The sequence below is a fragment of the Nyctibius grandis genome, chromosome 1, assembly GCF_013368605.1.
Source record: "Nyctibius grandis isolate bNycGra1 chromosome 1, bNycGra1.pri, whole genome shotgun sequence".
Classification (NCBI taxonomy): Eukaryota; Metazoa; Chordata; class Aves; order Nyctibiiformes; family Nyctibiidae; genus Nyctibius; species Nyctibius grandis.
The window spans coordinates 56,942,193-56,968,003 of record NC_090658.1 but is presented as its reverse complement, the minus strand read 5'-3'; the positions used below and the strand labels follow the sequence as shown (position 1 = coordinate 56,968,003).

The following is a 25,811-nucleotide window of genomic DNA, read 5'->3' as shown; positions in this document are numbered from 1 at the left end:
TCATGTCAATGTACTGTGGGTTCCTTCACCGGGTTCCTTCACCAAGTTCCTTCCACAGAGCAAAGATGCAAATATCAAAGCCAAATTTATCTCTATTGGTTTTACTTTTTGGAAAGTTCATACCCAAAATACAATTCACTCCTTGACTTTGAAGCACATCTTTAACATATATGCTTGTGCAAGGTGGGTGAAATCACTGGGGTTGCATGGGACAGTGGCAAAGAATTAAGTCCCCCAGACTGAACTACTGGTGTGAACTTAAAATGATGCAGTTGAGCTGAACCGAGCACCAGAGTAGACACTCTTGCTCTATTACTGACTTCAGCTAAACCAAACACAATGCAGAATACAAAGCAGCGCAGTTAAACTGGAAGAGTACAAAGAGGTTTGCACCAGCAAAATCGGTGTGCATCCACATGTAGACACGCAAACATCGAAGCTATGAAAAAAGTACTGCTGTTTGGGTTTCCCAGGTGGTAGAGCTTACAAGGACCACACATGAGACTGTTGGGACATATTTGTGCAATGGTCTCAGATTAAGGGTTGACCTTGCTAGAACAAGAATTATTTGCAGCGCAAGTAGTAAGCTACATAAAACAAAGGACATCCTTACCAGTGAACCGTTTCTTCCCAGCAATATCATATTCTGACACAGGGCCGGTGCCAACAACACTAGTCTCTGGATAGACAACTTCCAATTCTGTCGTTGTAGAAGCAGTGGTGGTGATGACAGTCGTGATGGTTGGTGGCAAAGTGCTCTCAAAAAACTCATAGTCTTCAGAGGAAACATAAGATGAAAATGTTAGCTTGCTTCATGTTATTTTGGCTTAAGAAGGGAAATATTTCTGTCACCAGACACAGTCCCAAAGGAGTGCCACGCACCCTGCCCTAGCTGCCTCACAGTCCTTACAGGCCTCTAAGTCAGGGTTGGTCACACCTCAGCCTTGCACAGGTTTCTACCAAACGGGTGGACAGCGAGCACAAAGTCTTTGCCTTGGAATACTAGTGTCGTTGTTGATTTAGACTTTGCTCACACAGGTAAAAAGGATGACAATAAACAAATGTATTCATACAGCAATATCCTGAATGTACTTCATCTGCCACCTCCCTCACAACGCCCAAGAAAAGACGGCAGAATTGAATCTCTGGCCACAGTCCTCCAATGCCAAAGGAAGGAGATAAGGGAGTGAAAAAATGGCTTTTTAAGAAAACACTGTGTTATCATTCTAAAATTCTAGAGCTGGTTCACACTGCTCTTAAACCTTCCTGCAACTGAAGAGGCATGGAGTCTTGTACTTGCCATTCATAGTCCCATTAGGGCCATGAGGGAAGGCAAATTGGCCCACATGAATCTCCTGATATTGAGTCCTCCTTGATATTCAGTCCTATTAAATCCAGTGCTCTTTGAAAAGCTGCTGTGCTACCAGATTGACACACACAATGAAGGGAAAGAAGAATTTGGCATCCCTGACGTGTCCTCAGACAGGCTGTGGGACTCGGCTCATGGCTTTGCTTACACTGGCTAAAGTATTTGTTTTCTGCAGGTGACCTGCACCTAAGGGGAAGCCTGGCAAAAGACCTATGCACTGAGGATATTCTGCTTTCATGGGGATGTAAGGAACACGGGATGCAGGACTCGTGCAGTTTTTAGTTTATCCTCTCCTCCCCACATTCTAAATGTTGGCCTCAGTATGAAGCAATCAGAATAAAAAGCACAAAAGTCTAGGACATCTTCCTCTCAGCTGCTGCACTCCCCTTTTAAATACTTCTCTGTTGTTGTTGGTTTGACTTAAGATCCCAGCACTGCATCCATAAAGAAAAACACTTTTATTATTCTAGAGCCATAAATTCTACTAAAAAGCTTTGAGTTTAACAGAAGTCTGTACCTTTCCACTTTAACATGCGGGTGTAGGAGCAGAAATCCGAGGATTAAAAGGAGCAGAACATCAGAAGTCACTGATGGCAGTAACTGAGAATTTGCATTCCCTATGCAAACTTATAATTAAATACTGAGACTTGCGGCTTTCTCTTCAGCTAAGTTTTCTGTGTCCTGGATTACAATATCAAGATGGCATGAATATAACTCTGCAAAAATCTTTCCCTCATCTCCTTTTATCTGATTTCAAATCTCTTTGATTTAAATTCCACATGAATTCAGCAGATTAATTATTTTATATGTAGGTGACCTCATTCAGTATGAGCATGTTTTATAGTCTAAATGCAGACTACACATCCAAAAAAAAAAGACAAAAAATATATATTCACAGTGCTGCAGAGTGCTAAAAACTCACTAAGGTATTACAAGTTTCCAGGGCTCATACGTTACTTAGATTTTCTATTTTAGAAGATTTCATTGACTTTGACTGGGCTGGAGTTAGAATTTGTACCAGCGAAAGTAAAGCTAGGATTCAAGCAGTGACTGTATGACCCAGCTCTGAACGTAATTTATTTCCACAATAGGTTCCTGTTAGATTGCAGGACCAATAGAGAGGGACTTTCACGTCCTGAAACAGTTGACTTTGCACTCTTGCTCTTCACATGTGATGCAGGACTCTGGAAAGCTTTTCCAGCTCACCACTGCTTGCTTAAATTCCCATTCACCAACCTGCCCCCTCAATCCCAATTCCAAAGAAAGAAGACAGGGAAAAAAACAACCCCATACATGCCACTTGCTATAGACTTTTACAGTTAAACAGTACCATCATCATATATCACATATGCCTCTGGAGTTGCTGTCACATCTGAATCCAGTCCTGAGAACGTATCTATTAAAGGAGAAAGAAAGAAAAAAATGCTGTAAGAATTCAATGGTCTCATCCCTACCCTCCTAGTAAAATACTTATGGAATAAAGTTTAAAATAAAAATCTTCAGCCAGTTGATCTGTAAAGAAATAAGATAACTGCCTAGTCTTCAGATAACACAGTGACAGTCCGCTCTGCATATTTAGAATAACAGATGAGTAGCTAACTGCAGTAGCCAGAAGTTTTGCTGGGGAAAAATGCGTTCAGGGCTGCTACTCAAAACTGAGAGTAATGCACCTTCCAGGAGCATTGCTCCAGGCCCCAGCAACTCTGGAGCAAAGGCAGGCTGCCAGCAGCCACGTAATGCTCAGGTCAGGAATTGACAATGTTTTATAGTTTCAGGAGCACAAAATGTAAGAAATTTATATGCAAAAAACCAAACAAGCAATTAAAATAAACTGAAAACTTCTACTCAAATATTTTTGTGGGGGAATAAAAATCAAACAACCCACAGAGACATGACATTTACAGACTGTGTCTACTCTAGCAAGTAATGCAGCCCAAAAGGAATAGATTTGTAGAATGAAGTAATTGGTGCTGGTTTTCCTGGGGTTTTACTTTGCACTAGCTCTAGTCTGATCCTGTGGACTGAATGCCCGTTACAGGTTGGGACACATACGTGTCATCCTGAAGCCCTGCTCTTGCTTTAGTTTCATCCAACAGGAATTCACTTTGTGCACACCAAGATTGCTCCATGATGCAAATGAAAGCACGTCAAGAAGAGATGATTGTGAGGTGCACATCGAAAACACTCTCCCAATCCACCCCAAAACCCAATGCAAATGTACCCACAGACTTCCCAGATGTCTATCCCTATATATTATCTCAATATCTCTGCAGGTCATGTAACCAGCACCAGATACATCAGCCATCAAGTACCTCATCTTGTGAATCCTGGAGGCTTCCCTGCATGCTCTGACAAATGCATTTCTCCACATGTTATGCAGGGAAGCCAAAGAGTACACAAATCTCAGATTAGCCACAAAAAGTAACGCAAACAAAGCAAAAGCACTGTGCTGGAACCCACTGCAGGTACAATCAGAAGTCTTCACTGAAATGCTGGGGCTTGGGAGAGGCCAGTGTGTGAACAAAGACAAGAGAAAGACAGGTTTGACCTCAGGATACTACACAGAAACTGATAATGTTCCTGTAACACTTGATATGGAAGCAACAATGTTATTTTTATGAAGCCAGTAACAAGAACAATGCAAAATTTCAACTGCCAATGTCAAATAGTATACAAATATAATCTGAATGATACATTTTCATTTTGCAGGGTTTTTTTAATTTAGAACCAACAATTATTGTACAAGACTGATTTTGTTTCTACTACAATAAGTTTCTTTTAAATACACAGTAGTGACCTTAATGCCAAAATAAGCTTTGAGAACACAGCAAATGGGTTAGTTCTTGTCAGACTTTCATATAGCAAAATGTGACATTTTCTCATGGTAGACTTCTGCAGCCACTCTTCAGAAGATCATCCACTTGGAAGCCACTTGACTTCTCTGAGGGTAGTCAGTGACAAAGTAGAGCCTTTGTTGAATTTTGCAGATCTCACCACAGTTGGCCAGTATCAACCAACATTTAAGTATGCACTTATCTTTGACTACATCCAAGTAAACAAGAGGCTCAGATATGCAGAAATTTGAAGTCCTTCACAGGCAGATTTCAACGTCACACCTACTAGCAGCCTACTACAGTCTTTTGCCTATGTACAATCCAGTATAAACAAATTTTATTTTCTATTCTTGTGCTTGTTCAGTCTTTTCTACTTCACTTTCTGTGCTTCTTTAGCAATAGCTGTGGCATGAAGATGACGGGGGTACTTCCCAAAAGATCTCTCGCTTTATAATTTTCTCCATGTACATCAGCTGCAGTTCTCCGGCTTGTTCCGTCACCCTTTGCTGTGGGTCTTCAGTGAACCCTGCCAGTACCAGATGAGGCTAAGTCTTCCTATGACCACTTGCTGTAGTCTTTTGGCATCTGTAAGGACAGTGGACTGAGCAACCTTCACTTGATTCCATCACATGTAACAAGCGGTTAAGACTCCCCCTTTTTTTATCTTGTGAGTTCATGAAGAAAAAGTTTAGCTGATTTCACTGACAAATCATGCTTGTGTGGCCAAAGTCCTTCTTGAAAGTTAAAGACTGCTGAATCTAGTGAAATGTTGACAATAAATTCTGCTGGGTCGAGCAAAAATCCTGCCAGAGAGTAAGTGAATTTGCCAAAGCTTAAGTAGAATGTTTGGCGGTGGGTTTTGGCACTTGCAGCCCCTGGCTGTTTGCGAGTAAAGCACTTAGCAACAAAATATCAAGCTTTGGCAGAATAAGTGCTTCATTAAATGACATGGAATATTTTCCAGGCTCAGATTAAAGGAAAAGACAACATAAAAATATTATTTGGAAATGGTCAAGGGAAAACTGCATTAAATGTTTTTATAGTTCAAGTAGTAGTCGTTTATCCCTCTTGAAATAGACACTGCACTTGTTAAACAAAACCAGCCATCATTAAATAAATACCATACAGATGCTTTCTTTTCAAGCAAGTTCCTCTGTGGAACAGGCAGGTTGTTTTGCTGCATTTGTCAAATGTTGAGGCAGGTCACCATGATGGAAAAAAAAAAAAATTATCAAGAAAATCCTAATAATTACTCTTCAGAAAAACTTTCATAATTGCCAGGTAGGAATTAATATTGATCAAGCTATATAGCAGCTAAGAAGTGGAAATCCAGCACCATCTTGTCCTTTCAGTCTTCCACTTTGATGCGTTTGCAGACATACTGTCGACATGCCAGACACTTTAGGAGTGACTTAAGAGCCAGTCTCATCGAGCTTACAGCTTGTGTAAAAAACTAGTTTTCATTCATGCCTCTGAAAAGCTCAAGGATCCAGCAAGCTCATCTGGTAGAAGGCAAAAAAAACCAAGCAGAATGTTTTTAAATGTTCATAAAGTCACACGAAAATTCTCCAGCCCACAACTCTGCTAAAAATAATACTGCAAAGCTTTTTGTTGTTCAGCTTCCAGAGCCTATGCTCAGATTAAGCCCAGCCACAACTCTTATTGTTTTTATAATATGTGTTCTCAGAAGATGTCCTTCAGGTATGAAATAGCACAGGCCAAAGAGAGGAAATATTACAGGATATAAGCAACGTCAAAGCTAAGAAAAAGGAGCTGGTGGGACTGGGAGGGACTCTAACCCTACCAACAATCATGGTCCTCTTTAGGCAACTTTGAAAATACCAGGCTGACCATATAAAGCAATATTTGTAACATTTTTGTAAATACAATTAGGAACAATGAAAGCACCAAAGGGAAAATGAAAAATCTTCAAAGAAATATTTAATGATGATGGTCATTTACATATACATATGTTTGTGTGTGTGTATATACACACACATCTATGCATATGTATATATGCATGCACACTTCTATAAATACATACTCATACAGGTGGTTAATTGTTAGATAAATATTAATACTATAAATCATTGTAATTTCATCTGTACAAGGCAGTAACATCTGTGACTCATTACTTACCCAGGGTAGCTGGTAAGGGAATTTTCAGTCTCCTGCTTCTGAGATCCTTTCCAAAGATGCCGTCCTTAGACTCACTGTGAGTTGCTGAAGCCACATCTTTCCATATCTTCTGCACTCTTCAAAGTGATAGTTCAGCTTCCCAGGCCATGGTTACATGACCTACTTGTAAATCTACTTTGGGTTCAGAGATACAGGTGTATGGGGTAAAGGTAAGGGGTTTTAATTACCTATTAAAACTGGCCACTGCAGTTGGCAGATGTCTGACTGCCATCCCTTTGTTTAGGTTATGGCCGTGCTTCTGCTGACCATTTGTAGATTGAGCTGGGGATTACCTATAACTGCAAAACCAGATCAGGGAGCACCATGGCAGTCCTTACTACCATGCTGCTCCCTGATCCAGTTTTTCAAAATAAGCAGCTAACTGGTTTGCAATATAACATTGAGGTGATGAAAGTGTAAAACATGGTAGCAACAGGCTCAATGCCCAAAGACTCTAGTGCATTTATATTTGTTTACTTTGGATTTCAGTCTGCCACCCCATCCTAGCTTGTATAACTGTAAAAGGGAAATAATGGCATGTATCGACACTGTTTTACATTTTCAGATGAGAAAGAAATTAGTGTACAACTCTCTGCCTTATCTGTGCAGAGCCAAAGTTGTCTTTCCCCAGCTTCATTTGTGCTGTGCTACATTCCTGCTTGACAATCTCTGTCTCTGAGGGCTGGCAAGAGAACAAGAATCTCACTTTGCAAAAGCTGGTCCCACTATGGCTCAAAAGAGACTTCTCGGAATTTATTGTGAGAAATGAACACAAAATAGACAAAATGTATAGTGCCTTCAGGTCATTCCCTGGCCTGAACTGGAGTGAGGACTTCATTATAAATGAGCACTTTGACCACAAAACTGCTGCCTATACTGCTGCTCATGTGCATGAATACATGTGACAAGCCTAGATCCAACACAAGGTGAGAATTTTGCTGAAACCAACATATTTACATGAAAAACTTCAGCTTTGGAGAAAGCTGACATTTTCCAATGAAAAACCATTTAACACCCAAACCCTTCTTCAGCTGCTCTAATCTCAGCTCCTACCTTATCACATGGACCGAAATCTTCAGAGGCAGATTCTTTCCTGCTTTACATTTGTGCAACTGTGCTGTACAAACAGCACAACCAAAGAAGTTCAAACATCACAAAAGGAAGTTACCTTCTGCATTGCACACTGGCAGGCCATCGAACCCCAACAGCAAGTTGCCCTCGTCATCATACTGTGCATAGGTGCCTGGAGGACAGGTTGGGGGTGGTTTCTCAGTGGGTGGTTCAGTGGTGGTTGGTTCAGGAGTGGAGGTGGTAGTTGTAGCGATAGTTGTAGTAGTTGTAGTAGTTGTTGTGGTAGTTGTTGGGGGTATTGTTGTAGTAGTAGTTGAGGGAGTGGTCGTTCTCTTTATCATTTCAAGACCAATCAGAGGTTTCCCTCCAAGGCTTATTATTGGTTTATCTTGTGCACTCGCTACAGGTTTACTAAATCTGCCATGTCCAAACAAAGGCAATCCATCAGGACTCACCATTGGGGCACCCTTTTCATCTAGGAGAGAAGAACAAAACCAAAAAATCTCACCATTAATCTGTTTCAGGCTTATAGCATGGTATTTATCAACAGTAGATAACACAAGAGCACTGAGAGTGTGATTACAGCCTCCTGTATATAAGCTGACAGAGAAGGTTGTTATCTAGGAAAGAGGCACGGCTAAGGAAGCTGGAAAATGATTCAGAAGAACCTTGGATAAACCACAGTGGTGTTCACTTTCATCAGCTGTCTGACAAACACCTCTTGGGAAGACTGCAGGTAGAGTTCACTTCAGAATCACAACATGCAGACAGTGCCTGCATTTAATTAAGTCAGTCTCGTAACTGTTGATAAAAGGTATGACGAATCCATATTCTGTTCCCTAAAGTCAAATATATGCAGGGAAAAACTAGGCTGAGCTGGTGAGATGCTGTCACTGCAGATAAACTTTTGTGCCGAATTCTGGATACTGCAAATATTCATGGTAACCAGTTTAACAGCAGGCACTGAATTTGCATTCAAGAGATCTATACAGGTGCACTGATATGTAAACAGCAGTGTTTTCACAGATCACATACAGAGTTTTTCACTATCTGTGGTCAGTTTCAGAAGAAAAAATAAAATAATAACATACATATGGCTGGTACAGTGCTAGTGGTGGGGAATAATTATTTCTATGTATACAGAGATAAAAACAAGCATCAATCCTTATTCTGGCTCAGATCTGCAGTCCTTTCTAATGCTGATGCAAGTGAGATGGACTTGGGTGATTCTTGCTGCCTTGTACTCAGGAGCCCCACAGGATGCCCCAAAGCCTCCCCAGGTCCTGCAATGTGCTGACTGCCTGATGGAGACCTGAGGTATAAGCAACAACAAATGGCTTGCGTGGGACCTAAGGATGCCTGAAGCATTCAACAGCTCAAAGACTTGCACCATGTGCACAAAAACTGTGATTTTTTTTCTGTAAGAAGGAAGCTGTCACTTACCAACAATTGTACGTCCATCCCCTCCTAATTTCACTCGGAGAGGGTTGCCTTGGGAATCTTGGAGGTATTTTCCTTCAACATTTAACACTAGCCCTCGGTCAAGATCTACAATCTAAAAGCAATAGATGGACTCAAATTTAGACAACACAAGAGGAGGTGAAATGAAATTCACAGCAACAGAAATCCTGGGGAAATTCAGATCCTAAGTGTGATGTTCAAGAATAGCTAGAACACCTACAGACAGACTTTTAAAAGTGGGTGACTAATTTTATAGTAATCACTGAAAAATCACTGCTGAAGAAGGCATATTCCCCAGGAGTTGGCCTCCAGAGTAGCACAGCAACCATATTCATATCGCCTTCTGTAGCTCTCACATGCAAAGGAGCAAGTCCCTTGATCCTCTTGGGCTGCACAGCTCCTAAGGTGGATTCCTGTAATACTGATTTGAGTATGACCCTGAGTCCTTTTGAAGATGGAATTTTAAGTTATGTCTACTCATCATAAAAAAAAAGAAAAATTAAATTAGTTAATTTAGATTGAAGCGACAGTAAAAACAAAGTATCTTAAGATTTTAATTGGGGTAGGAGACTGAAGAAAAGCCTCTGTCTCATAAAATAAATCTGTCTGAGAGCTTGGATTGAATTTAAGAGGTAAGTGCAGTTAAAATCCATTCCTTGTTGCTATTGCAACCCAAAATAGCTGAATTATATGCTGTTTTAACACATATGCATATAACACAATGCAAAAATGCAAAAGGTGTTAATTGCTGGGAGGAAACTGGGAAGAGCAGCAGTTCCAGGTTGGCAAGACAGACTTACATTTGGTGCTAGGGAAAGACTGTAGCAAGAGGGACAGTAGATCATGAGATCAGTCCCTGGAGGCCTCCAGGTCCCAGATGTTGACATAGATGATTACATAGTTCCTCTTGCTTTACAAGGTGTTCGTCCTGCTTGCAGCAACGCCCTCCTCTCATGGAGTAGAGAGAGAAGCCCCACGGCCTACCAAGGACATTTCCAGACCACCTTCTGGAGTCTATTTAAAGGGCTTTGGGCATGCTTTTCAAAATGCCTCCTTTGAATGCAACATACCTGACGTGCCTTGTTATGTTCCTCTAATGCAAACAGTAAGATTGAAGTGGCCATGAAATAAACGTCTTTATGTGTCATGCAGCATGTGAGCAGCTCTACTGATGCCAGCAAGGCTGGTCACAGCCTCCTCCTGCTCAGTGTTTGAGCAAACACATAGGAAACATCACTTCCTTCCCTGCATTGGTTGGTTATAAACTCACTGGAAAGGCTTTTAAAAGACATGGTCTAGGCATGTAGGCACCTAGTGGGGCTTTACTATCAATGGCATCTGAGCTCTTCTGAAAATACCACTGGAAACACATCTGTACGACTGGTAAAATGCTTAGATACCTACGTATGTACATTTAAAGCATGCTGACACTTATGGAGTAACTTTACATTTCAATACTCTTGCTCGTGAGCTACTCCCTGGAGCGTGAGTCTGGGAGAAGCGTTGCCGAACACATCTTTCACAGCAGCTATCCCAGGCAGTCCCCACTCACACTGCGCAGTCACTGGGGAACTTAAGTGCTGCTGACTTTGCGAAAAAAATGTTTCACTAAATCTATGGGAGTAATGCTACAGTTGAATATTCAAGCCATCAGGTTTCAAAACAGACACTTAAAATGTTCACATAATGAAAGGCAGAATTTGTCATTAGATTTCAATGGAACACTTCATTGACTGAGGGCACTGTTCTCCTCTCTTTTCTTAATGAAAACCTAAGTACAATAAAAGGCCAAATCATCTTGAATTTGGAGAGAAGGTCACCCTACCCACTTTGTTCCTTGAGGGCCATTGATTACTCTCTGTCCACTTGGTTTTCCATTATTACCAGGTAGTATTTTTCCATTTCCATTACCATTTTTCGTTGTAAGATTAGGTCTGCCATTGTAACCTGAAACAGAGCAGAAAATACACTATTCTGAAGAAAGCTGTGCATACTACAAACCACATTTTTAAAATGCAAAGAGATAAATTTTCTGACAGTTCTGGATATAAACGAGACCAGAAAGAGCCCTCACCACACTCGGCAAACCAGGCATTTCATTTCTGCTTGGAGCAACTGTTGTGACACTGTCAGATCCCTGCAGCTGACACAAGCATCTGAAATGGTTTCTTCTGAAGACGTTAAACACTCGTGGTTAGTTTCTACCATGTTTATTTGGTCTTTTTATTCCCTCTTGTTTTTTTAAGAAAGCTGGGCAACATTTCTAGACAGCACTACAGCCATTAAAATGTTTATGATCTTCATAAACATTTGAGGAGTGGGATGAAGGAAGAAACCATTATTAAACACAATCACTTGTTCCATCCTATCCTTATACAAAGCTGTAGTGACAAACTGAAAGGAGAGGGGACAGGAATTATTTCCTTTTTTTTTTTTAACCTGTAAAAGGAAGGACTCTCCTTCTCTAGCTGAAAAAACACCACTATACAGAGGAACACTCAGCTCAGAAGTGGAGAAGTAGTAGCACTAAGCTGCATGCCCCCCAGCTCAGAAAGGGCAGCAATTTTCACATCCTAGCTCAGACTTACCTCCAGAAAAATATAAATGAAAATATATACATATATTAACAGAAATACATATATATATACACACGTATTAACTGAACACTCCTCGGCTATTAACTTCCCATTTGCATGACTAACAATAAGCTGGTATACAACCTCCATAGAGAAATCTGTTATTTTTTCATGCAATGCATCTCATCCTCCATGGTACTGTTTAAGGTCCACTCTCATCTTAAAGCTCTGCAAGCTGGTGGACCTCTACACAACACTGAGTCTTCCTAAAGCATAGCAAATACAATAGCCCAGCTGCATGGTCCTCACTGTATAACAGTGAGGGCACGTTGAACAAAACATTGTGATCTACATATAGCATAGAAGGTATTTACTAAAACACTCAAGTCACTCAATCCTATTTTGAACGTCCATGCATTGGAGGGAGAAAAAACATTTCTACCTAGCAAAGTCATTGAGACTGTCTGGGATTCTCCATAGGTGACATGGGAAATCAAAAGGTGACATACTTTGATGTGTAGTGGATCCTCTGTTCCACTACCCAGGGCCAGCAGATAATTTGCCAGAAAACAAGCTTCTAACATTTGGCGTAAATAACGGCCATAAAGGTACTAGTGGGCCTGACCGGGATGTGAGTGGTCCTCAACAGGAATGTGTAACCCTGAGCTGTCACTTTAAAAAGGAGGAAAGTGGCTCAAAAATTAATTAAAGAAAACACAGAATGACAGGACAGCATGAGGAAACACCTTACTGCCTAGGAGTGGGCAAGGTAGCATGATATAACCTACAAAAGCCTTCTAGTAATCCATATGATGAAGAGCAATATAGCTGAGAGATCGCCGTATTCTGAGTACAAATGTTCTTTCAGTGAGTATTCACTGAAGTCATTGCTCAGTAAGGAACATAGACCTTTTTCCAATTTAGTACCTAACTCTGTCATCTCTTCTGTGGATCATGAGATCCTGTGCAGATCAGACCACAGGACCAAAGGTCTGGCGCACCACGTTACACTGATCAGGCCTCAAGAACTGGGCTCCCTGAGAACCACCAAAATAAAAAGTAATACATTATACTCAATAACTGAACCTGCGTTCTGATGGAGGACTTTTCATCTAACTGCTGATCTTAGGACAAACACAATTCAGTGAGATTACTACAACAAAGACAAGATACCTTGTCTATAAGGAGGTCTAACAAATTGCCGTTGTGAAGGGCTCCGTAGCCTGGAGTTCAACAGTCGCTGGCGAGGGGACAAAGTGGAAGAAGAAACTGTTGGAGAAACAGTGTGTATGGTGGTAGATGCAGAAGAACGTGGCCAGACAAAGCTTGGTTTAGATGGGGTATGGTTGTTAGAGGACTGAGTAATCCGTGATGCTATGGCAGAGCTTCCTGGTGATTCAGGAGAAGATATTTTTAATGTTGGAGTTTTTTCCTTCTCTTCCTCTTCAGAGCTTACCTTGTGAGGTAGAAGAGTGTCCACAGATTTCCTTTTATTGCTAGTAGTGTCATCGTATGTGTTTTTGTTACCTCTAGAAACAGAAGGGGACCATTTTGCTGCCAAAGATGTGTGTTTCTCTTCCACTTCTTTCTGATCATATTCACTGTAATCATCATCCTCTTCATTAGAAACTGACTGATGAGATTTAGATGAAGAGGAGGAAGAAACTTTTTGAGGAAGTTCAGCTTTGGACATTTTTGAGGGCAACAGGCCATATTTTTTTTGTGGTTGGGACACTGTTCTTGTAGCAACCATTGAGCGAGTAGGTAATGAAGGACGAGCTTGTCTGGAAGAAGTGGATGATGACCTTGGATTATACTGGTTGTCTTTTGCTATATCACTGGCAGAACTGGAGTCTGGCTGAGTAAGTTTTGGTTTGTAGGAAGGTACCCGAGAACCTGGCTGCTGTTGCTTTGATAGAGATGAACTTGAGCTTCCCTGAGAGAAAGATGCAGGTAATCCCCTAGAAGAGGACATGTCTTTAGGAAACACAGACTGGCTGCTTGCTTTGTCACTGCCTTCTGTTACATCCTCATCATCATCTTCCTGCAATTCTTCGTTACTCTGGGATGAGACATGAGATGGGAGGCGCCGGCCCCTTGAATGCAGTAAGGAAGGACTAGTTTGTGCCCTCTGCAGAGGCTCTGAGCGGGAGGTCTTCTCCAATGGAAGATGAGAGGAGAATGTCTTTTTAGGCAAAGATACACTTGGTTTTGATCGAGCAAGGGTTTCTTTTACCTCTCGACTGTCCTGCTCTTCAGGCTTCTGTTTGGAAAGAGAAGACTGCAAAAGAGAATACTTTTCTGGAGCAGTCGCTCGACTTCGTTGTTCTTCTGAGTCAGAGCGGGGTGACTTTTCACTCTGCGTCTCTCTGAGGTGAGAATCAGAATCGACTTGAGGATTTCTCCTCTTGGAATAGATTGCTGAAGAAGACTGCCTGGAAGAGGGTAGAGAAGGAAATGAGGAGTTTGCATCTTGTGAGTCCTCCCTATAATTCTTATTAATATCCTTTCCGTCGGATTTGGCACTGGTGGAGGAGCGAGAGTGAGGTGAAACATGACCAGAAAGAGTAGACCTTGATGAGACTGCCACCGCAGCTGATTTTGAATCCTTCCACATGTGAGAACTGGAGCCTGAGGGCAGCCTTGTTTGCTGCGACCTAGAACTGGGCTGTCCTGCTCTGTCCTCTGCTTCTTCACTGTCAAACTCATTATGGCTATCATGAGCATGGGAATCTGCTGATTTGGAAGTGCGTTGATGTGAATGACCTAGAGAGCCAGACCTACTGGGATGGCTTGGGACAACCTCATGAGAGATAGCAGACTGCCGATTTGATGGCAAAGCCAGGTGACTAGTCTCTGAAGTTTTAGAAGACACTTTCACCAGCATGGGGTCTGGCTTTTCTTCCACATTATCTGCAAGACCATTATTTTTGGCAGGCAGAGGATGGGAAGAGGTTTTAGAAGGCACATTAGTGTTGCCTTGCCTCAGTTGCTTCGTTTCATTATCTGTGTATTTAGGAACAGACGAGGCAGAAGAGCGTTGTGCTGACAATGGTAACAGCGCTGGTGGGTCATGTTTCTCTGTGTTTGTCTGCTGTGACACCTCTGATGTGTGGGTTCGAACAGGGGTCCTCCCTGAGGCAAGGACAGGGTGGACCAGCCGACTAGGTGACAAGGGTCTAACAATCCTCCTCTGATCCTGGGCTTTTGGTGGTGTCGTTGGAGCTTCTTGGGAGGAATCGCGATCATCTGTCACTTCGGTGGATTGGAGATCAGGTTCTATCCCGCCTGTCTTTCTAGAAGGTAACTGAGATTTACTTAAGACCCCTCCTCGAGTCAATATTTTATTCTTATATTCAGAAAGAAGACTCTTTTTATCACTAACATTAGGTGAGCGAACAGATGACTGCTTAGAGGAAAGCGATGGCTGGACTTTTGAAGAAACAGAGGAAGGTTGAGAAGGAGATGAGCCAGCATTACCAGGTTTTTTAGCCTCTGAATTATCTTGAATATTTGTTTGCTGCTGAGCAACTGAATCCTCATGAGCAGCTGGGGGGGGGAAAAAAAGTGTTTATTCATAACGATAGAAGAAGCACAAAAACCTGACTGAGAAGAAACCAGTCATGTAGCAAGAACAAGACAACTTATGAGAATATAAGACAAGAATTATTTCTGTATTAACCAGCCTATGGAGAATTATTGTAACTTGGGTAAAACTTAGAAAAATTAAAATCAAGCATCTAAAAGCAGGAACTGCAACATCGTATCAGTGGAATCAAATCTTCAGCAGGGCTTAGTCATGTTGATGGCATGATGCTGCATTATTCCATCTGAGGCTGTGGCCCACCTTCTTAGTTAACCCAGCAAATCTGTCCTCACAACAGCATCTTTTTGGCAAGAAGCAAGCACAGGGAGTAGTACCTGAATAAGCCTGTCTAACTGGCTTTCAAGAGCGGGAGTTGTCAGCAACAGCGCAACCAACGACCCAAAGCATTGTATTCTTTGGCCTTTGGATAACAAGAGCACATAGTGTTTTCATGCAGGAAATAGAGTATGGTATGTGTTTATTTAAAATGTTAAAATATCCATAAAATGTCCTTTTACATGCTGCAGAAACAGAAACAGTATTAAGGAAGGTCAGATGGAGCACAGAGGAAGCTAAGAAAAGTCGGTAAGAATGAACATAACTGGGACCAAGGCAAGAATGGGCAGACTACGCAATCAGTGTGTGGCTTGGTGCTCACCTGCTGGGATGGCAACACTGAAGGCTTTAGACTGAGGACCTGGTCCCCTCCTGTTTGCTGCACGAATTTTGAAAATATAGCGCTCCCCGGCCTGCAGACCGTCTATTATGGCTGATGTTGTAGCTCCAGAGTAGGTGATGGACTTTGCTCCAAATGGCTTGAGAGCCGGGGCGTATGAAAGAATGTATTCTGAAATGATTTGGCAGACGGTTGGAAGGAGGAAACTGAAAACAGTCCTGTTTCCAGCGGACAGACTGTATGGGTAGGATGAATTAGAATGTGCATTACTAAAATTAATACACTAGCAATGGACACCGAGTCAACAGCTGGAGTATAAAGATATGAGAGAGAGATACATACATATATATGTAGGTAAGTTGAACATTTGTTCATCTTAATAGACAAAACCAAATCACATTGATGACCTAATGACTGAGACAGAATATGTTAGCTATACCTTCGTAAAAATACATAAGCAACAATGTCCATCAGAGCGAAGAGTCACCAACAGGAGCCAGACAACAGCTGTGCATTCCAGAGAAGGTGTGGGCGACATGAGAAAGTTACAGCACCAACTACTGCATGGTGCTGCACCAGGAGACCTTTTGTTGTTTGTGGACACCGACTAATGAAGGGAAAAAAATTAGTCCTCTGAAAAAATTAACTGCCTTAAATCAGAAATAACAGAGGAAATGTACAAAGAGAAAATGGACTATAGGCAGAAAACATGTATGAACATTGACAGGAAAATACGCACTGTCCTACTTCTAGTGGAAATCCAGTCCAAAAGACTGTGCAAATGTTAGGTAGTGCAGATCGCTAAAATCAGAATACCCATGCTGCTATGACTGATGGACTGCAAGCAGATTTTAGACTTCCCAAAAGAAAGAGAAATTTTGAACTTACTGATTAGCTACCAAGATATTTGCAATCAACAACACATGATTCAGAGAACATTCTTCCAAAACATAACTTGCTCACAATGGTGGACAATACAGAATTGCGTTGCTGACTGTAGCTATGTCCACAGCAAATAAGAATGTAAAAAAACTTTCTTTTTTTTTTATTTGAAAGAAGAACAAAATGGTGTATTCACATAATTATTGTTCAAGACATCAGTATTAAAATCAGGTGACATTATTCATTAGTATTAATTACTTTCTTACCTTAATTTTCCAACAGAGCCTCGACACATCTGTAATTGCACTGTATTTTAAGACCCTAGTCATGCAAAAGCAGCTCTGCTAGTCCACTGTGGTGAAACTCTACCAGCTCCAAAGGCCACATACTCAGTCCTCAGCAGTGCTGGAGCCTGACAGGCATACCCATGAAAACACCAAAGCAATTACTTTAATCTTGAGAACAATATTACTGCAGTCAAATACAAGTGTTTTCAGCTGAGTCTTTGCTTGGAGGGGGTTTAGCTGTAATGGACAGGCCAGTAGGTAAAATTTGTGCTTGGAGGATTGAGGTTCTTATTCAGAAAATATACTCCTATGAGGAAATAACAGCACTGCATATTGCCAAATGGTAGCAATAGCATGCCTGTCCAACAAAATCAAAATCTGACACACCGTGCCTAACTACAGCTGGGGCCAAACACCACTGCAGAGAGAGCAAAGCAAGGTCTTCTTGCCACTTAAGAAACTCACTCTGCTCTCGCCTTTCAGTTTAGGATTACTGTGGTACCTGTGCTCTCTATTAGCTTTCTGTATCGAGAGAAATTTCACCCCTGTAGGAATAATTGTAGGCATGCATGAAGAGGAGTCTTCCCATTACGCTCCCAGGCAGTGTAGGTAAGATCTCAGCCATGTGCAGGCTTCCTTTTCTTTTCAATCCTCTGTAAGAAGCACGGGTATCGGACCAAAACAGGATTTTGAAAATAAATTCCAAGGGCTGCCAGTTTTTTCTCTCTACACCAAGAAACACAATAACGCTTGAGAAGTCACAGTGCCATGATGGGAAAACTCTAGAACATAGTAACACCTTTAAAAACAGGAAACTTATTTTTTTCTGAAAATGAGCCCATATTCATTGCATTAAGAAATGAGACATGCATAGGTCATCAAAATCAAGAAAAAAAATGAATATTTTATATGCAAATGCATTTAATGCTCAGTTGAAAAAAAATAAATGCATTAGAAGGCATGGTGAGCTTTGGATTTGGTTTTTTGTTTGTTTGTTTTAAGATACACAGGAGTTGCTTTAATTGTAGAGACACTGATGTTACTTCCGGTAACTCTCATATGGCTACTGGAAGGCATTTTCTCCCATTATTTTATTATGTGGTATAAATATATAAAAGGTTGAAAAACAAAAGTACCAAAAGACAAAAATTCCTGATTACCATGTGCTATTAGAATGACCACGAATTGCTAATTCAGTGGTTTCATTTAGCCAGTATAAATGTCATTTTTGTCATTTATTTAGTTTAAAAATAAAACCTCTCCTGTAATACCTCATACTCAAGGGAAACAATGATATATTAGACACATAGAAGCGTTCAGCCCTTGAATATCAGTTATCATTAGAATGACTGCCTTGGATGAATCATCTAAAGATCAGCAGACAAAAATGGACAAAGGGCTACACACTGCTCAAAATCAGGAGCAGATTTGAAATTTCAGATAATGTCCCTGCATGACCCTACTTTAAGAAATAATAATTCTTGGACACAATTGCAGCTTCACTGAAGCAATTGGCAAGACTCCTACTGACTTCAAAGAGGAAGGAATTCCACCACTGCCCTCAAGAACACATAAAGTAGGTCTTGTAAGCAGACACTTCCCTCCGGGCCAAAGGTTTTTTAAATCCTGAGATGCTACAGTGCTGATAAGGCACCTTCTGAAACTTGTGTAACTCAAGAACACAATTCCGTCAACCACTGGAGAACTGGAGCAGCCAAAAAATCAGCCTGTTCATTTTCAGAGGGAAAAAGGAAAAAAAAACCTCCCAGAAAGCTTTTTTAAAAAAATCCTATGCAAGTAAACAGTCACTGACAAACTAGCTTTATGACCATGTATGATAACGCTACAGTACACAAGGCTTATGCATGATATCTGTTGAAATCACCCTTTGCACTTGCTTCTTAAGCTGAGGCTTTCCTTCCACGATAAACTAGAAATAAAACACAACATAAACCCACTCACTTCTTGGCAACTACCAACTTTTCCTTTTTCACCTAACTGTTACAAATCCTTTGGGAAACTTCCTTCTTGAGCTCCGTTTTGACCTGCTTATTAACAGCAGAAGAGGTATGTGTGCACGCATGACACCCTGGGAAGCTCTGTAACATCCCAGGCACACAGTGATGACGGCTTCCCAGCAGCGTTGCAGAGATGCTGGGCTGGAAAGAAGAAAATCTTGCTTGGGTGTAAGCCATTAATAAATGAAAAAATCCGGGCACAGTCAGAGGTTCCAGCTTGCTACCGAGTGGCAGTCTGGCTTTGAGAAGACCAGCTCCTTGAGGGGGTTAAAAACCAACAGTGAAGACTTACCTTTGACTTTTCCTTCACTCTCTGGGAGAGCATCCCAGGATGCTGCGACGGAGGTTGGTTTGCCCTTTAATGGCCAAACATCCAAATTTTCAGGTGCGCTGGCAGGAGCTGTGAAACAGTCACATGCAGAAGAGGCAAGTAAGAAAAGTTGACCTAAGAGCACACACCTTTTTCTCCTTCTCATAGCAGAAATTCCTATATGGCCATTTCAAAGACAAACGTGAAGAGCACACATGGCTCAGGTCCATGCCTACCTGTATCACATTTCTGTATCAGACTCCTGTCATGAAATTTTACTCCATACTTTTAGGAACAGGCTGTCTGCACGAGACTGCTACTGTGGCTTAGCTGGAATGATGTGGTAAGTCAGTTGTTATGGTCCACTTCCCTGTACCAAAGGGGCACCATGGCTTCTCCATGGGGGAGGCAGGATTTAAATTTGCTACTCACAAAGAGGGTCAGCAGCCAGGCTGCTCCTCCCAAAGGAAGGGGCAAATCCAGCTGCAGGGGTCCAAGCTGCTGACCCGTCCCCCAGAAATACCCAAATCATCTCCCCCTGTTCTCATCCTGCTGCAAGAGCAACCCGATGTGCTCTCCAGGGCACTGCTGCAGAGACACGGGCAGCAGGACCAAGGGTCTTCCCAGGTTCCCAACCCTCTGCTGCCCCAGACGACCACTTATTCTGGCTTTCCCTCAAGTCAGCCGTATTTCCCAGTTTAAACCCTAAAATTTGCATCACCCCAAGGACCTTTTTAATACGTACCCGCCTCTGGAGTCCGTTGGTAAACAGACACACTCCATTTGCCTTCCTTTTCTCCCTCCAAGATTTGGACAGCAAACTCGTACATGGTGTCCGGCAGCAGATTCTCCACCAGCGCCCGACGGTTGGACACCTGCTTGTAATCCCACCTTGCTGATTCCCCCTTTTCCCGATAACGAACACTGTATTGCCTGGGACCAGAAACACACGAAAATAAAAATTCACATGTCACAATCTAGCATTAGCAGAAGCAGAGGGGGACAGGGCTGCTTCCCCTTCGGCTAGCCTGCTGGGGCTTCCTGGGGGAACTACCAAAATGCAAACAACAAAGCACCACCACCACCATGAGCCAGCATCTTTTAAGCATCTGCCTTCCTCTAATGCAGTCTGACTGCCTTCGCCCCAAGGGATGGACTGCTTTTTCCAGTCTCTTACTCAAAACACCCTCTGCCCCGGGGAGAAGCCACAGGGCTTTTTGAACAAAGACAAGTGTCCTGGGGGGCTCCACACCACCTTCCCGCCGACCCACGGCCACAAGCATGGCCGGACGGCTGGAAGCCGCTCGCTTCCAGAGCGGTGCTGGCGGCTCGGTTCCCACGTGTCTGCCCAGATAACCACTTCCACAAGGAAACCCAGAACATGTAAAGTTACCATTTCTCCTGCTGTGCCCCTCTGGGTACTTCAGCCCCAGGTTGACAGCCCTTTGCTGTTCCCAGGCTGAGCAACACAATCCAGCACTTTCAGACTTTTGGCAGTTTCCAGGCTGTTTCTCTGTTAATTTTGGTCTCCAGCTGCTGCGGCATGCTGCTGTGAGCCAAGCTCTCCTGCTCAGGGGAGACGCCAACCTGCTCAGCCTCAGCTGCACAGGGTTTCTGGAAGGTCTTTCCCATTGCAGAGCAATGCTTCCTTCACCCGCAGTATGGTTGTCTCAAAGCTGTAGTCTATTCTGACAATCCAACACAACACCTCACCTCTGCCTCTCTGTGGTCTGTGCCCTGTCCCCACCCCTTATTTCCCCATGCACACATGGGGGTTTGCTGATCTTGGTGATATACCAGCATCTGAATAGCAAAAATCTCCCTAGTTGGTAGTGACAACAGTCAGGGGGGATCTAAACCCCTGTAGTCCAGTACTTACACAGACCTCTAAATAGCAGAGACTAGGGCACAGGGAGGCAAGGAGGGTACATCACCCCACATCCACCCATGTCAAGTTTCTAACAGCTTCTCTGAAGCATCTCCTACCAGTCACTGCCACAGGTAGGGGTATGCAAATTCCTACAACCTAAGCTAAATTATTCCCCAAATCAACTGTAATTAAATAAATGCAAAAGCAATCAGTAGTGCGTTGGCAGCCGTTCACCTTTAGTGTGTACTCAGAAAATAAAACACAAGACTACCTATTTGCTGCAACCTTCTGTTTTTCATACAGTGGATCTGTCCAAGTCACAAGCACAGACTGAGAGGACATAACTCGAACAGTTATGTCTTGTGCCACCTCCACCTCTTCCTCCTCTGAAATGGCAAAACAAAATAGCATATCAACAGCAATGTTGGAGTTCTCATAAAAAGCAGTAACTGTCTTCAACTGATGTTACAATAAGCACACAGCACAGATGAATAACCCATACAGCGCTAGTGGAAAACCGAGTGCATTGATTACTGATGGTACCCCATGGAAACATCATTTCTTCTGTTAGTTGTCTGCTTACAATACCAGAGTACTAATATATCCTACAGTCCTTCAACATTCTCTCAGTTTCCAAACTGTTACCTACAGTAAATGTCTTATTAATGTACTGACATTCATCGTCTCTGGCAAACTCACTGCTAGAGCTGCCTGGAGAGCAGAAATTTTGCCTTATGAAAAATTCTGAGATTCAAAAATTTTGTTTCACTTTGAAGGGCAATAAAACCAAAGACTGTCAAAAATTCTTCACAAGGGACAATTCCTGCATATTTTACATTTTTGAGTGCTTCAAACAGGTGGTTTGAATTCAGCTTTTCTGTTTTTTATGGTATATAAGGCAAAAATAAAAAAAATAAAAGAAAAAAAGAAAATCACTGAGGTGAGCTGTTTGACATATCAGAATCTCTTTTGCAAATAATTTACAAAACTTTAATATTAAGTGAAACTAATTTGATCTTTTTTGAGGTTTTTAATTTTGATGAGGCTCCTTTTTCTATCTGTCCATCAGAGTTTTCCAGTCTAGTCTACCTACTGCCCCAAGAAAGATTTATTATTCTTCCTATTAGTGTCACAGTGACCATTTCGAAGACTTCCACAGGCACAGAATGCACAAGGGGCAACTTTCCAGCCCAAGTTTTACAGAAGAGTAACATAGGAAAAATATTCATGTCTCAGGAAAGGGAACGGGCCAGGAAACTGGAGTATGATTTCATTCTCTAAGGATCTTACTAATGTATGACTGAAGTCCAAGGAAAGAGGGCAGGCAGCAGGCAAGCACATTTCACTTCTTCTAATCAGATTTTTAATGCAGAGGGTTCTCAGAGAATTCCAGGTTTTCCAAGCCAAACAGCTACTACACAAAAGTGGCTGAGAGGACCCATCTAATACTCACAAGTGGTTTAGGGGACCTACTCACAAAGTTTTGCAATGGGAGCACCTGAAGAGAGAAAGTGAGCATGAGAAGAGGATGGCATCACCTCCCCAGGAAAGGTGTGAGGTGGGATTTCAACACACCACGGTTCCCAATTCTGACAAAGGTGTTCTCCATCGCCATCAAAATATCTGAAACACTCTGCCACCCCCACGGCATTCTCATCGTACTGCAAGGGCATGAGAGAGCAGCACTGGCATGGAGATGACCCAGAATCTCGCTCATCCTTTTTAAACTTGGCAGCAGTATGTAATGCCTTCTTTCCAAAAGAAAGCGAAAACTTTTGCTGACCAGGTTTAGGCTTCTGGAAATCAACCCTTCAGAAAAGGAAGCGGAGATCTGACAAGAAGGCATACCGTTGTGGAGGTCCTGGCTTTGATTTAATCAAGTCTTCTCATGAGGTTATTGCAGTGCATAGAATTTGCAGAAGAGGAGATTAAAAAAAAACAAAACACAAAACCCAACAACAGAAACCCAGCCAACCCTGTTGCAGAGTTGTATCATTTTATTAATGCTGCTTGAATTAGAAAGGCAACTGGAGACATCCATCAAGATCTTTAACGCAGCTCCAGCACCAAAAGGCTTGCAGTCTAAAAATCACAAAGCTATCTTGTTGCATTCAATTGTCTCCATGCATTGACAGTAGATGTGAAAGAAACATACCTGTGACTTTCCTTTTAGTTAAAGATGACCTATAGACAGGTTGGCTTCTTCCTTGGGAGCTCCTTGATGGCAGTGACACCACATGAACTGATTCAGAGGCTGTACATGCAGGGAAAAAACAGAGGCTTTCCCGTAACCTTTTTCATTGCAAAAAAAATGTTATCTTTTCAGGCAGAACTCCGTTTCATTCTCTTCTGAGATACAAAAGGTGAAACTTCCTTGAAAGGTAATTTCTTTAGATACATAGCATTTATGTCAGAGGTTTCAATATGCATGCAGTAAGAAAAGTAAAGTTGGTATTTTAGAAGCAGGAAAGCAAATCATTAACATGAAAAGACCACTACAAGGGCTCTATATTCTAGGTTTGAGTTCTTCTTCCGATAATTTGATTATTTAAAAAGCATTTGTTCTCCCTTTTTAAAAAAACATAGTAAAAAAGTAATGAAAACAAGAAGTAGATGCTGAAAACCATGTTACTTAGTATTTCTCATCAAGATTAAGTTCATTACTGAACTCCCACTAAGTCCATGTACTGCCCGGACAGGCTCTCAACCTGCAGAGCAGTGGTATGTGCTGAGCATCAAAGGAGGGGAGCATCCTCCACACGTACATGTCTCAACCCTGCCACCTTGGCACAGATGCCAGAGCGGCCCCTTTGCGAGTGGTGCACAGAAAGATAAAAAAGTGAAGGGATACTAGAGAAGGGATGAGAAATAAGTGAGAGATTCCTGTTAGGAAAAGGTGGAATAACTGCTAAAAGTGACTGAGGACTTCTCTCTCTTTGGACAAATGGAGATAAAGATGTGTGTTTAATACAAAACCCACAAAGCAGAAGGGGAAATAGACATCTACATTGCAAAGCCAGGAATTCTGGCAGCCACGTGTGATTTTGGAATCATCACCCACTTTGTAACCCAAGACCAGACCATCTGTGGGATGGGTTTCCAGCCTACAGGAGAAATTTTGAGAGAAAGAAGCCTAACCTCGAGCAGATGCACCCAAACAACAAAGAGCAGACAAAGCTTGCAGGAAGAAGCTCAAAGTAAGGCTTGTGAGTGCAGACCTAGCGTCCGCTCGGGTGAGAGGAGCTCAGGCAGCAGGACAGAGGCAGGTCAGCCACAAGACAGGAAAGTGACACAAACAGCACAAAGGGAAATGCTGAGCCTCTGGAGAAATAAAACTGTTGCAAACCTCATTGCTACCATTAGATGGGAAATCTTTTATATGAAGGGCACATCATCTAGGGCATGAGTGCAAACCACCATAGCATGGCAGAGCAGGGAGCATAGGAGACGCCAACCTGACTATCTCAGGAGCCCTCCGTGACCAGGACCTCATGAAGGAACTGGAGAGAACACGGACATATGAGTGTAACACTGTAGCACAGAGCCCATGAAACAGTTTTACTCCTAAACATAGATACATTCAATTAAAGGATAATTTTTTTCTCCACTGGCCTGAAATAACATAGGGGCACAAAGCGTAAGAAGATGAGAAACAATGGATTTAATAGTGGCCCCACCGCATACAAGGAGAATCTGAGCTAAGCCTCTTCTCCCCAGACCTTCCCTCTGCTATTAATATGAGTAACTCACACATGGTGTCTCTTTAACACAGTACTAGGTTCTGCTACACTTTCTACCCTGGTCATCATGTTTTTTTGTTAAGAACATGTTACAGAATGCAATTAAAGTGACCATTTTCATTTATAGGAAGAAGTTACTTTGATGGCTACAACAACACGTGATCTGTGATCACCTAGCAGCCACAGGGGATTACAGAAGTGTGCTAGCTCAGCTAGATGCTATCAGAGAAATCTGACTCACCTAGTTTTCTCGCTTCCTGGTTTTGTCGCTCTTGCAGCAGTGGAGTATAGCTCATCCTTCGGCTGCTCTCTCCGTACCCACGGAGATAACCTTGGGATCTGCTGCGTGGACCCCTGAAGCCTGCTCCATAAGGTGGCTTCCACCGAAAAGATAACTTGCCATCTGGAGACTGGGCGCGCACTCTCAGAGGTCTGTTTGGCATGTCCTTCTCTTCAAAAAATAAGCAAATGCACAAAACCCATCACAGTTATTATGAAGTGCGTGACATATAGCAGTCCACATATGTCTGTTGCAAGCACATCTATTAAATTACATCAGAATAAAAGGCATAATTTTCTAGTTTTTTAATTTTGCTATAATACCTAACTGCAGTAACAACAGGTTTTCCAAGTGGGATGTACAATACTCAATGGAATCTTTTCCCAGGCTCTTCAGATGGACTGATGCAAGACACCGAAAGTGAAAACATATCGTAATATAAGGAACCTTGCCAGAAACTGGGGATGTCATGTAGCTTTCCTGTTTAATCTTTTCCTTTTTTTTTAAACCCCCTTTTCTCTAGTTCAGGCACACCAGTACATTATTTTTTTGGCAAGTGCTACAGGTCAGTGTAAACTGAAGCACAGAACCATTTCACTATTTTTAAACTTTCTTTTAGAAAACAATCCACATTAAAAGCAGGTTCTCTTCTCCTAAACCCATCACTAATGGT

General features: G+C 42.1%; 1 protein-coding gene across 1 annotated transcript in view; it reads right to left on the bottom strand.

The window, feature by feature from the left end:
* Positions 1-25,811, bottom strand: part of FNDC1 (fibronectin type III domain containing 1) — a 50,605-nt gene that overhangs the window by 20,865 nt on the left and 3,929 nt on the right. Inside the window, exons 3-14 of the mRNA XM_068396042.1 lie at positions 25,100-25,309; positions 23,274-23,372; positions 21,390-21,504; positions 19,994-20,181; positions 19,231-19,338; positions 15,734-15,922; positions 12,663-15,038; positions 10,739-10,860; positions 8,896-9,007; positions 7,550-7,927; positions 2,700-2,765; positions 614-775 (exon numbers count right to left, since the gene is read on the bottom strand). Of these exons, the coding sequence (XP_068252143.1) occupies positions 614-775; positions 2,700-2,765; positions 7,550-7,927; positions 8,896-9,007; positions 10,739-10,860; positions 12,663-15,038; positions 15,734-15,922; positions 19,231-19,338; positions 19,994-20,181; positions 21,390-21,504; positions 23,274-23,372; positions 25,100-25,309 (4,125 nt within the window). The remainder of the gene's footprint in view (positions 1-613; positions 776-2,699; positions 2,766-7,549; positions 7,928-8,895; positions 9,008-10,738; positions 10,861-12,662; positions 15,039-15,733; positions 15,923-19,230; positions 19,339-19,993; positions 20,182-21,389; positions 21,505-23,273; positions 23,373-25,099; positions 25,310-25,811) is intronic.